The sequence below is a fragment of the Leuciscus leuciscus genome (genome assembly GCF_965113295.1).
Source record: "Leuciscus leuciscus genome assembly, chromosome: 9".
NCBI classification, from domain to species: domain Eukaryota; kingdom Metazoa; phylum Chordata; class Actinopteri; order Cypriniformes; family Leuciscidae; genus Leuciscus; species Leuciscus leuciscus.
In genome coordinates this window covers 28,772,461-28,786,595 of record NC_138733.1, presented here as the reverse complement: position 1 = coordinate 28,786,595, position 14,135 = coordinate 28,772,461, and the positions used below count along the sequence as shown (strand labels likewise).

At 34.5% G+C, this 14,135-nt stretch overlaps 2 protein-coding genes across 4 annotated transcripts in view; one reads left to right on the top strand and one right to left on the bottom strand.

Annotated features, from left to right (window-relative positions):
• aplp1 (amyloid beta (A4) precursor-like protein 1) overlaps positions 1–9,432 on the bottom strand; it is a 60,909-nt gene extending 51,477 nt beyond the window's left edge. Inside the window, exon 1 of one of the 2 annotated variants that reach the window (XM_082179128.1) lies at positions 9,146–9,432. In XM_082179128.1, coding sequence (XP_082035254.1) covers positions 9,146–9,208 — 63 coding nt within the window. In that variant the 5' untranslated portion in view covers positions 9,209–9,432. The remainder of the gene's footprint in view (positions 1–9,145) is intronic. The other variant, XM_082179129.1, reaches the window with a different exon arrangement.
• A 1,877-nt stretch (positions 9,433–11,309) lies between these two features.
• st14 (ST14 transmembrane serine protease matriptase) overlaps positions 11,310–14,135 on the top strand; it is a 37,795-nt gene continuing 34,969 nt past the window's right edge. The window contains exon 1 of one of the 2 annotated variants that reach the window (XM_082179117.1): positions 11,310–11,586. In XM_082179117.1, coding sequence (XP_082035243.1) covers positions 11,563–11,586 — 24 coding nt within the window. In that variant the 5' untranslated portion in view covers positions 11,310–11,562. Of the gene's footprint in view, positions 11,587–11,677; positions 13,648–14,135 lie in introns of those variants that run through there. The other variant, XM_082179116.1, reaches the window with a different exon arrangement.

Here is a 14,135-nt window from a genome sequence, read left to right as displayed (position 1 = left end):
GAACAAACAGATTCTGCATTTCTAATATAATATAATATAATATAATATAATATAATATAATATAATATAATATAATATAATATAATATAATATAATATAATATAATATAATATAATATAATAGATCACCCAGGCCTGCTTATATGTCAATAGAAACATTGGGTCTCATTCACAACATATGGGTGATACATTTCTAAAGAAAATGTGAATGATTCTTGCTTGTGCAAAAGTTTGTTTTGTTATCCGTGGTTACAGTTTTCATCCTTATAATGAGTAATGGCACAGATGTTTGGCAATCATTGCATTCCTCATATGAGATTTGACATTTTACATCCAGGTGATAGGAAAATAATAGGCAAAACACCATCATTTGCATAACACGTTTTGCATTTTTACTCTGCACCAGCAAACGATGGACAAAAAAGTGGGCCTCCATAAAAATGGAATCGACCTGCCGTCTCCACAAGACACGTTTGATGATGCTTCAGCTCTAACCAACATGTTTCCTGGGGGATTTATTTCATGTGGCGTCTCAGTGGTATGTGCGAAGTCTGTGAACCGACATTTCTCATGAAAGACTAATAGGACTATATATATTTTTATTCCACAGAATTCCTCCAAGGTCGTTCTAAATCTGTCTTCAATCTCACAAATCCATCTTATCTTGCCTACAGCTATTTGCCTGCTCCATTTGCTATAAATCTATTAACACTCCTCATTTAGCCCAGTTTGCATTGCACTCTTGTATTTAGCCGCTGGTCTACCTTGCCAATGCAAAACCACTGACATTTACAACAGAAATACTTATATTAAGGCCAACATTGTTCATTCATTATTGCAAAACTCCCATCGCTGTTGAAATCGGTTCTTGGTCCCTGAAACGCCCGGCTTGGTTTTATATGAGTTGTGCTCTGAAGACTTGCAGGCTCGTGACATCTCTCCACTGACCGACATCTCCCACCAGGCCAAACGCGTGTGCGGATCTCTGACAGAGATGAATCGGATCAGGCCAACAAACCGGGGCCAGCAGGGTTAGGATTTCTCCCTAAGCTAATATCGCTCTATCTTCCTCACACTCCCCTCCCATCCCATCCCCTGGCTTGCAGTTTTCATCTGCCATTACTGTATCTTTCTATGTAAACTCTCTCTCTCTTGCTCTTTCTTCACACTTTTTTTCCCCCTCCAGCAAAAGTCTAGAGCAGTGTTATCAATTTATTGCAGAAGCTCCATAGGCTGTCTGACTAAAGCCTCCTACTGGGAAGCCAAAACTTCAGCCTTATTTTTTAGCCTTGCAATCTCTGAAAGTTCGAACAGAAACCAGAGCCAATTAGGCTTTTCCCTGGGCAGGCTGAAGACACAGACAGAAATCTGCACTGGGTTTTATTCTCACTCATAAGGCTGCACAATTATGATAAAAAAAAAAAAAATTGCTACTTGTATTTATTTGAATTAATTCATTTGACATTAAAATACTTATTTATGTAGCGCAACGACAGCCATATTCTTTATGTAGGTTACACATCCACCAATGTAAAAAAATAAAAATAAAATCCAAGTACAATCAACTTGGATATTTAAGTCATTTTAACTTAAATCACATTACACTGACTTAAAAATGAGTTGAGTCTTGTATAACTTATAATAAAAGTTGAAAATTGCTTAACTTGTTTTGAAGAGTTAAAGCAATGTAAAAACATGTGTTGTCATAACTTATTGATTATATATTTTTTATTATATATTATATACTGTATATATAGATTGTTTCAGTGTGGCAGAGAACTGTGTAACTGAATAGCTATTGTATACATCAGTTGACGAACACTATAACCACTTGGCAGCACGAAAGGCAAAATTCAAACATTTTTAACAAATGCTGTCTGTCTGCACAATAAATCTTTTAATTTCTATGTGCCATGTAATGGGAGCATTATAGATTTTTCACATTGATTGCATTGTATGTGTTTCACTTTCTACTCTGCAAGCAAACAGCAAGACATCTAGCAAATAGCTTTTTGCCTGAGTCGGGTGATATTTATTAAACACTGCCTTTTTGTGGGCCTTAATGTGTATTGTAAAACACATCATACTGCTTAAACTTCCCTCTTGTTTAGCAACTAATTCAAATGTCATTGATGCACACAACTGGTCTGTGATTGGTTTACAATGTTCAACTACTGAAAAAAAAAATTGCTAAATAAGTAAATGGAATGCTGTAATCAACACTTTTCACAACTGCTTAATCAAGGCAGTCATAATCTCCAGTATTTATTTGGATGATTGTGTTATTTGGATCTGACGTATTTTGCAGATGTATCCATACTTGCCTTCATTTCAATCCACAAAATCCTGAAATGAAACATTTGCATTTATGCATTTATTTTTAGCCAGACCCTCATTAGAAGATGCATTAAAAAAGGTGCTGGAATTCACCAGCCTTGGATTTTATAATCAACATACACGAGTGATAGTGGCTGCCAAATAAGCCAGATTGCTTAAATGCACATACTGTCATGGGTGAGAGTTAATGGGTTTCAGCTGCATTTATTTTAAATGAGCAGTGTATCTCTTTCATAGTCACAGAACACGTTTCATCTCTGCACTGACAAGGAATACAAAAACGGAGAGGAATGATGCACTGAAATGGTGCATTTCATACCCTGTAGCAAATGCACATGGCGGAGCAAAGCACATTGGAAAACATTAGTGAAACCTGATTATCTCCCATGCTCGGAAATTAATTAAACGAGAGAGGGGGAATCTGGTGGGGCTTGTACACTCGTATCTGTTTCAACAAATCCCCTGCCCTGCAGCCAGAGCCGATGTGCCTCTGCACAGACAAGGCCACAGTCTACTGGGAAGAGCTGAGCATGCTGGGCAATTTACAAATTCAAGCACATCACCACCCAAGGGTCCTCCCTCCGTGGCTCTCTCTGTACTCGTTTAACACTGTCTTACCCCTCCACCACCCTCTGCTAACAATCACTACATAAGGACGTCCTGGACTTTTTTTAAGGACTGAAAGCGTCTGTTAAATAAATAAATAAATAAATAAATAACAATGTGTTATAATTTTAAAAATCTTATTAAGATAATAATTTTATTTCAATCATGTAATTTTATAAATATTTTTTTATTATTATTATTACTCAATATTCTATATGCAATTTTATTGTATTAATTATATAAATTATGTTACTAATCATACTAAATTGCTCATTAAATTACATATGAAATGTATGTATTCATAATATTAATATGATTATTAATTATATAAATTATATAAAAATCATACAAAAATAATATTATGTATTATACTATATGTAACAATAAAAATAATCGAATGTAATATTTCAAAAATATTATTTTAATATGATTTTAGAATTAAAGTTATTTAAATTATAATGTAATATTTTCTATGTAATTTATATCTATTAATGATATAAACGATATTATAAAAATCATACTAAAATTATAAATAAATACATAATATTTAGTATAATGTAATAATAAAAATAGTAATGTAATATTTTAAAATGTAATTATTTTAATACGTTTTTAGAATTAAAGTTATTTGAATTATTATTTAATATTTTCTATGTAATTTTTAAATATTAATGATATAAACTATATTATAAAAATCTCCCTAAAATTTATTATATTATATATGAAACTGTGTTAATAAAATTTATATAATTTAACAATTGATTGGACAATAGGCTTTTCAATAAATGTATAAAAGTCTATATATTTGCTTCTAATATATATATATGTAATTTTTATTTTTTTTATAACCAACAAAAAAACAGTAAATACCATTGTGATAAATGAATCATCCGGGAAGCCACAATCATCAAAATGCAATGTACATTGTTGCTAAAAAACTCAGTCCAGATGTGCTGTATAATTTTCAACTTTTGGAACCATTTCATGCTACGGTCCCCGAGGGGCTTCGCAGTACAGCTTCATCAGGTCTCAGGTTCCATAATGTGGAGTCTCTCCTCTGCTATAGAAATCCAATATCAAAATATTCTCAAAGGAATCTCACACTCCCAACAAGCTACACAACAGGCCACAGTTCAGCTGTTTCCTCCGTGCATAAACATAGTACGAAAGAGCACTGCAGCACTCAAAAACCCTCGAAAAACCATGAGAATAATACTTGGTTTCTAGCATCAACAAACAACCTCTTCACAACAGTCTAAACATTGCTTTCATGAGGGGAAACAACTCCCAGAGAAGATTACGTGAGGTACATCGTAAGGTGCGGTGAAGAAAACTGTGCTTTTTTTTTTTTTTTTGAGAACCACATATTCAGGGTGAAAATTTAAGAAGTGGTTTTATTGTGAGTCAAACAGGGGTAATCTAACATGCTCAAACGTGACGGCAAAACCAATGAAGCCAAAGACTGACTGTACAACACAACAGAGTTACTGGCAGCAACGGTAATCCCAGTAATGCTCTTACCAGCCCAGCATAATTGAACAATGAAAGATGGGTTTATGGCTAATAAATTTAAGCAATCTTCACTGGTGGTTAATACATAAAGAAGTATTTAATCCTCTTAGGATATGACTGTCAACTTTTTGCATTCTCCCACTTTCGAAATAACAAAAGATGGGATTTGCACCTCATCCAGATTATTGCTAAATGGAATTATGCTCACTGTTTCACATGACAAGGTGACCTTAAAGACTCTCACACTTATCCCTCCAGCTTCCATCTGCCATACAGGTGTATTTCAATAGAGCTACATTTGTAATCTATTTGTGAATGGATACATGGTTAATCAAAGAAAAATACTTACAGGACTGTTGCTAATGCTATCCATGTGAACGTAATATAATTTTTTTCTTTTTTTAGCACTAAGGCAAATTAAAATGTAAAAACATTCTCTTGGCTTGAACAATGGTTTCACAAATCATTTACACTGAAATTTGTGTCACCCATTATGTCATGAATTAGACCCAATGTTTCTATTGACATACCAACAGACTTGGGTGATCAAATATTTATATTATATTATATTATATTATATTATATTATATTATATTATATTATATTATATTATATTATATTATATTATATTATATATGCCAATATCAAATATTAATATGATATGATATGATATATGATTTGATATTATTAAAGATGCCAACAACATTAGTAGTACATTTCTCTGAATCAGTTCTTTTGAAATGTCCAATATATTGAATCACTTCATAATAATCATTTATACATTCATTTGCATCTTCACTTTTGTGACTTTTTACATTTTTAGCAAAAATATTTATGTAGGTAAACACTGATTATTACATAAATATTGTTATCAGTGCATTTGAATGATTACATATTTATCATTCTGCTGTAAGTGAAAAACTGTGGAACAAATGTATTGATTATTTTAAACTACATTTTACTGTTTTATTTTTGCTTTAAACATTTTGAATCCTCTAAAAAAAAAAATATTTTTTTTTAGGCAGCTGAAACCCTATTAACTCTCACCCATGACAGTATGTGCATTTAAGCAATCTGGCTTATTATTTAAAGCAAATACATAATAAATCAATGATTAAAGTAAAAGTTTAGGGTAGAGTTTCGTTTTTTGAAAGAAGTCTCAGCTCATGTTTTAAAATGTACTTTATTCCTGTGATGTCAAAGCTGAATATTCAGCATCATTACGCAGTCTTCAGTGTCACATGATCCTTCATAAATCATTCTAATATGATGAATTGCTGCTCAAGAAACATGTATCACTATAATCAATGTTGAAAACAGTTGTGCTGCTAAGATGTTTCAGAGTATCAGTGATGCTGTGTTGTAAACATTGAATGGAACTGAATGTGCACACCTGACCACAAAAAACCTTCCCTCTGTAGTCCACACATACGTCATCATATTTCCTTTCTCTTTAATATTTTATGATAAGTGCACAGACATTTCTAAAGGCACTGCTGTAATAAACATGAACAAAGAAAGGGGTATCCCCTCATAGACTCACGATTGCCTCGCCACAAACCCATCTTATCTAGCCTGCTCTACCATCACTGTACGGACACACTGGGTCACTGCACGATGAAGGTGACAGTGGGTTTCCTAGACACACCCTAAAGGCTCTGCTACTCATTTCCCATGAGGCTCGGCGGCAGCATCTGTGGACCGGCAGCTCGCGGTGAGTGCTGACACATTCAGACAGAAGGAGGGGGACAGAAGAATCAGCCCGTTCTCCCTCCCCTTCCTCTGCTTAGTGCTTTCTTTTGAGCTGGTGATGGCGTTTACTGTTATACCAATGTGCTTTCATTTATGACCCAAAATACAGGTTTCCTAGGCTAGATATACACCAAGCTACTCATCGATAAACAGATGTAGCTACAAACTAGCTTCAAATGTGGCAAGGTTACGGAGACGAGTACTAACACAATATCTATCAAATTTTGTTTCTAAAGACATTAGTAGATTTAGGATTATTAGGTTAAGTTAAGATTTAATTTCACTGACTTCAATCAAACTGATTGCATCCTGGGAGACAGGATGTGACTTCATTAAGGGGATTCATATTAACAGCAGAGCCGTTTCAGAGCTGATTGATTATTGGTCATTGATTATGCTTTGTGAATGATTGAATAAACAACTGAACAAAATAGAATAAAGAAAAAAAATGCATTTTCTTATCAGGTAACACCCTACAATAAGGTTGTGTTAACCTCAGTGAATTGACTGAATTAATTATGAATATTTATATGTATGTATGTATTTATAAATAGATAGATAGATAGATAGATAGATAGATAGATAGATAGATAGATAGATAGATAGATAGATAGATAGATAGATAGATAGATAGATAGATAGAGGACAACCGATAGTGGATTTTACCCGATAACGATAACTAGGTTGGACCATGTTGGCCGATAACCGATTAATCAACTTATAGTTTTTAAAATCGATACTGAATGAAAACAAACTTAATGCATAAAATAGTGCTGAACTTTATAACAGTGTTAAAAATGTAAAAATGTATTAGTGAATGTTTATTAACCTTAGTAAATGTTACAAATGGACTCTTATTGTAAAGTGTTACTATTTCTATTTCATATAAATCCAAACAGCTTAAAGTTGGCCATCTTTAAAATATCTATACAAAGGCCATTGCAAATAGATGCATATGTATATTGTATCTATATAAATCCGTTTCTGAAGTGCCCAGCTCCTCACGTGTCAAAACAAACTCCAGGAGGCGTCAGTGATAGTTTTTATTTCGCCTCTAGGGGGCGCTCTCGTACAGTATAATGACAGTGGACCCTTCTCAGCCGCTCCAGCAACGGATGCAACCCCGGAAAAACTATTTTATGGATTTTTGCCGATAAACCAATGTTCCAGCAATCCTTTATCGGTGCCGATTTATCGGTTAAATCGGCTGACCTCTAATGATAACTATTGTGTTGTGTTATAAAGAATACACATATACAAATTAATTGTAAAGTGTAACTGTTTGTTTCTTGTTTACTGAAGACAAATGCTAAATTGCGTTCATGCTAGGATTATTTTAAATTATACCGATATCGCCTGCTAAAACATTTTCCAGCTTTAAAACGGTGGCACTAAAAATCCCTTTGGATGCAGTAAAATTACACATATGTGACCCTGGATCACAAAACCAGTCATTAGTCGCACGGGTATATTTGTGGCAATAGCCAACAAAACACTGTATGGGTCAAAATTATCGATTTTTCTTTTATGCCAAAAATCATTAGGATATTAAGTAAAGATCATGATCCATGAAGATATTTTGTAAATTTCCTACCTTAAATATATCAAACATGTATTTTTGTGAGTGGATGCAGCAAAATCGCCAACATAATGAACAACTTTAAAGGAGATTTTCTCAATATTTAGATTTGTTTGCACCCTCAGATTCCAGATTTTCAAATAATTGTATCTCAGTCAAATATTGTCCTATCCTAACAAACCATACATCAATGGCAAGCTTATTTATTCAGCTTTCAGCTTAAATCTCAATTAAAAAAATAAAAAATTGACCCATAAGATTGGTTTTGTGGTCCAGGGTCACATATGTGTTCTCCCGATCTTACCCTGATTTGTTCACAAGAGGTTAAAGGGATTTACAACGTTTACATCCATGCATTGCAGACAGACACAATCCCAATCCAATCCCGATCCATGCACAACACTTGATCTGCATGTGGCCAAATCTAGCATCATATTACATAAAGTCTTTATATAATAAATAAATCTGCCCCATTATTCTGTCTTTTTCCAAGAAGGATTTTCAACCCTTCACTAAAACGCTTCATCACCCAATAATATTTCCTGTTATGCAAAAAAAAATAAAAAACAGAAAAACAAATAAGCATGGGATGTCTGCCATAAAAATGTCTGAGTAACATAATTTTTCCATCTTGGGCCTGAAGGTACAGCAGGCTTCGTCAGCACTGCAGGCCGCAGAGGCTGCAGCATATCTAATAGCACTGGATCAACAACCCCCAGACATCATTCAACCATCAGGGTTCAGATCGTGTCTGCTATAACAGTCCGTGTTGATTAATGTCAGCTTCTCAAACTATTTGATCAGAAAGACCACTTTAAATGTCTCATTTTACTGATGCAGTGAATTGCTCCCATATAAATTGTCTATAGTTGCAGAAACAGAGACTGAAATTTTACAATCTAAGATGCATGGCAACTCATTAAGTTGCATACTGGTAATCTGCAACAAGACAGCAATTTCTGAATCTAATATATTACTCAGTGATACCGATCTTTATACTAACCATCCATTCTGTAATGAAAAAAACATGCCCCACCCTAGTAAGAAATAAAAATGCTCAGCTAATTTATCTTTCCATTTATCAGGCCAAGGTCCCAATTGGTTCTCACTCACTCACTCTCACTCTCACTCTCTCTCTCACACACACACACGCACAGATATACGCAGACAAACCTTCATAAATATCAGATCTGACCCCAGAATTGTGTTATTTGCACGCTCACTGTTTTTATATTTTAAATTTGGCTGCATAATAATAATTAAATAAAAAAACAGCCTGCAAAAAAAATGATGTACAAGTACATCAAGTACATGACAATTAGAACAAGACATAAATGTGTTATCCGCATTCGGATCCTACCTCATCTCTCCAGACGCAATAAGACAATAAAGTCATCAATATTAATGGCGTTTTCTGCCCCATTCTTCTTCCTTCTCTTCTTGGTATTTAACTTTGCTGATTTCTCTGAATGCCTGCTTTGACTACTGTATTATTTACAAAAGAAAAAGCAACGGGATTGAACAGGTCTGCTGCGGGATACGAGCTGGTCTGATCGGCGTTAGGCTGAGATATCTCCTGTGTCCGCAGATCTCGGTGTGAATGACAGTCGGCTGCGGCTCCCCCCTGTAAAACCAAACCCTCCTCCGCTCGGGCTGCGCAGAGGGTGGGCGTCCATTTGCTGAAGAACAGCGGCCCCTGCTGGACATTCATAGAAATGCACTGTGGACGCCTGTGAGAAAAGAAGAGGTTAAACGAAGTCTGTGGGGAGAAATAAGTAGGCATACTAGTTTATACTTTTCACCCAGCTAAATGCATATTGGTGCCTACAATTGATTATTTCAATAGATTTTACAGCCGCTGTTGTTCCTCACTACATTACTTGCACATAGATGTGCCTGCTTGTGGTGTAGTTTCAGGCTTGAGTCGCTAGAGGGAAGTCAAGATAAATGATTACACCATGCACGCACGCTCAAACACACATAGGCCTATGTATTGATTAATGAATAGGCTGTAATGTTCTAGGGAGCTAATGAGGTTTATATGTCTAATAAGATGGCAGTGTTTAATAAGAATGTGATTAATAGGTGACACTGAACATTTCCACTATTATTGCCCAGGGAAAAAAGATTTTGACAATAATGGGGCATGTTGTCACTATTTGGAGCCTTTACCTGGGCTTTCAAAAACGATTACGAAACACACAGCACTTTATGAAACAGCCAGCAGCAAAATAAAAATAAAAAAGTAACTAAAATGATCGACATTAACATAGGCTACATACATACAGTACAGGCCAAAAGTTTGGAAACATTACTATTTTTAATGTTTTTGAAAGAAGTTTCTTCTGCTCATCAAGCCTGCATTTATTTGATCAAAAATACAGAAAAAAAAAAGATATTGTGATATATTATTACAATTTAAAATAATTGGTTTTCAATTTATTATACTTTAAATTATCATTTATTTATGTGATGCAAAGCTGAATTTTCAGGATCATTACTCCAGTCTTCAGTGTCACATGTGACATCCAGTCTATCACATGATCCTTTAGAAATCATTCTAATATTCAGATTTATTATGAGTGTTGGAAACAGTTCTGCTGCCTAATATATTTGATGAATAAAAGGTTAAAAAGAACTGCATTTATTCAAAATAAAAATATATTTTCTAATAATATAAATCTTCTTTACTATCACTTTTGATCAATTTAACACATCCTTGCTGAATAGAAGTATTGATTTATTTTAAAAAAAAAGAAATAAAAAAACCCAAATTACTGACCAGTAGTGTATATTGTTGTTACAAAAGATTTCTATTTTTAAAACATTTGCTTCTTTTTTTCTTCTTTTTTTTTTACTTTTTACTAAAAAAGTATCACAGGTTATGAAAAAATATTAAGCAGCAGAACTGTTTCCAACTTTGATAATGAATCATCATATTAGAATGATTTCTAAAGAATCATGTGATAGACTGGATGTCACATGTGACACTGAAGACTGGAGTAATGATCCTGAAAATTCAGCTTTGCATCACAGAAATAAATGATAATTTTAACTATAATAAATTGAAAACCAATTATTTTTAATTGTAATAATATATCACAATATTACATTTTTTTTTCCTGTATTTTTGATCAAATAAATGCAGGCTTGATGAGCAGAAGAAACTTCTTTCAAAAACATTAAAAATAGCAATATTTCCAAACTTTTGGCCTGTACTGTACATAATATTTTTAACATTTAAAAATGTGACAACTTGCCCTGGCCATATATCTACATGACATACTTGTCACCTTTCAGGTAGCTGGAGTCTACATTCAATAACACCTCTCGTCGTCGGAATAGCGTGTTCACTTGATTACCAAACAGCAAAATCAAAATTAATTTGTTTGAAACCAACATAAAAAAAATATATAAAAACCACTGCTACTCTACTGCGCTTCACAGATGGCGTGACCGCAGTTGCTAACTTTGTGACATTGAGCTCTGACGGAAATGTTAAAGTTGGTTTGCCAACCGCCAGAGGAAGAAGAAGTAACATTTGTAAACGCCGGTGAGTTTAGTGACGGAAGTAGTTTTGTCAGCGAAACTACAGCGTCATACCAGCCCTCAGGTGAGGCGAGAGAGATGAGAGATAGGACGCCGCGGGACTCGCTGGATCACACTCTAAAGTTTCACAAACAACTTTTACAATTGAGTATTTCACCCAAGACGCAGAAGAAAGCGCCTGGATAGACTGATCTGAGTTTCTGTTTGGTGTCTGTTTGCTGAAGTAACATGAGTTCCGCCGCGTATGAACATGTAAGTGTTTTTTTATTTTATTTTTTAAATCTCTTAACCTTGACTGAAGTGCCGTTGTTCGGCACAAATTCCTACGTTGTCAACTTTATTGTTCGCAACATTAAAAGTTTCCGTGTCAAAGAAAAATGACAACACAACTTGAATATGTAAATTTAGAGTTGTATCATACGGTTGATGTGTGATGTTGTAATTTTTTTTATAATTTTTTTTTTACTTTTCATCAGTTTGTTTAATTGTTTCACATTGACACCTGTGGGAGGGGTGGGACTTTTGATTCATCCCACTGACTCGTTTGAATAAACGTATGAACGAGTCCAGTTCATTGGAGATGAACGAGAATGATTCGTTCAAGATTTTTCTTAACAAGACTAGCTCTGAGTCCATGTCAGTGAAGGTTTAGTAGTGTCCAGATGCTCCTACCACTGGGTAAAGTGGAACATTTTGATATTTGAGTGAAGAAGCTTTTTTTTGTGAGTATATGTGTCTGTGTGCAACTGGCCAGTTTAACCTTAAAACAGAGCTGCTGGGATAACCAGTTAGACATGGATAGTCAGAAACTTTTTTTTTGTTTAATATTTTACACAAAATATAAAAATTAAAAACTAAAAAAAAGTTTACATGCGTATTAGCCTTATGTTTGCATCGTATTGATGCATCGCCTTTTTTGGTTCATACATTCTGATATCTTGTAATGGACAGTAAATCAATGATATCCTTATAACAATAATACTTTCATAATATAAATTACAGTTGTCACTCTATATCTCCCAATAATTTGTTCTTAGGTTTTAAGTTCTTAATAATGTGTTTTAAGATTTAAATGCGTAATTTTATGATCAAAGTTGCTTCAGTGCGGTAAATGTTCATCTTTAAATAAGACACATAAACAAAAAGACACACATGATGTACCACAACCTGACGGTGGACATTTTTGCTTGATAACAGAAGGCATGTAGAAGATTGTGTATAGCCTATGGTTTTGATCATGTTGGTCATTTAGAAGACAAAATATAATGAGTGTGATACTGTAAGCTTTATAGGGTTAATGCCCTGATATTTGCATTTGGCATTCTGGGTATAATTATTTTGTGTTCCCTAGAAATCAATCCCTTGACTTTGGTGTTTGGTGACCATTCAGATTAGCAGGAATGTACAATAATTCTAACAGAAACATTCCCCTGAAGGGAAAGTATGTGTTTGAGATCCATTTAGTGTCACTGTGACATTTTAATGTTGTCTCTGTGTGTGTGTGTGTGTGTGTGTGGTTGTGGCAAAGTGTAAATTCTTGTCATAAAGTTGCAAATGGAGACACATCAGGGTTTGGGCTTGGCTCTTTATGGCCACTTCCTTGTCCTTAAAGTGCGACGCTGTGGTCCGAGTCACATCCACATACTGTTCGTTTCAGTTGTTTGTTATTTTTCTGTCATGACAAAGCTCTAACCCCTAAGCCCTATAAACCCCAAACCTAACCCTACAGCAACACAGTGCTTGTGGAAGCAAAAACCAAGAGACACACCCAGTTTTGACACATTAAGTAATATAATCCATATTAATGTCTTGTTCTGAATCCCTTGTTGAGAAATCCATGTGATTCATATCCATTATTTTCAAAGCCCAAATAACACTGGTAGTTTCTTAAAACCAATAATTTCCCTTGTGGTTCTTGTCTTGCCATCACAATTTAAGGAAAGACATAATGGATATGCATGTCCTATAAATAGATTAGTGAGGATGAATCATTTCTTTGGCTATTCTCTCGCTTGATGCATTGGCTGTCTGTCTCATTTAACCATGGCAACCAACTACCAAAATATGTTGACTCGAATTGGATGGATGTAGCCGTGTATGATCAGACATAAGACCTTCGCTACATTAGGGGGAGGTCATGACTCATGTGTTCAGATGGGCTTTTTTCCTGCTAAAGCTAAACACGCCTATTTCCAAGTATTTGCGATCTCTTCTGCTCCTCTGGCCTGTCTCAACTTGATAGCCAGAATCCTCAAAGCAGAACTATGTATTGTCATTTTTCAGGCTTCCGCAGACAAGCTTATTTCAGTAACGGTAAGTTTTTTTAATAGACCACAATGTAACTTGTTCAATAATTGCATGCTTAATTTACAATTTCCAAGTTTTTCAAGAGAATGAAACACCATGTCATGCTCTCATACTTTATAGGCAAAAACTTCTAAATTCCTGAGATTCCTCCTTTGTTTTTTTTGTTTTTTTTGTGCCCAATTTTCAATGGCATTTTGACTTGGTTGGCTTTAATGTGTTTCTTTGCTGTGATGTGAACTGATGATACTGAGGCCCACAGTATTGTTTAGTACATTTTCAGCTGTTCGCAGTCTCCCTAGACATGCGATTATCTGCTCCATTTGAGAAAAACAGATAAATAGAATCTAAATATATTACAGAATGGATGGTATTTCCTCTAATTTGTTACACAGACTGGAGTCTGTGGTTTTAGGTGATGTTCAGAAATGAATGCACACTTGTGGTAGGATGTTTACTTTAAAGGGATAGTTCACTTTGAAATTAAATTTTGGTAT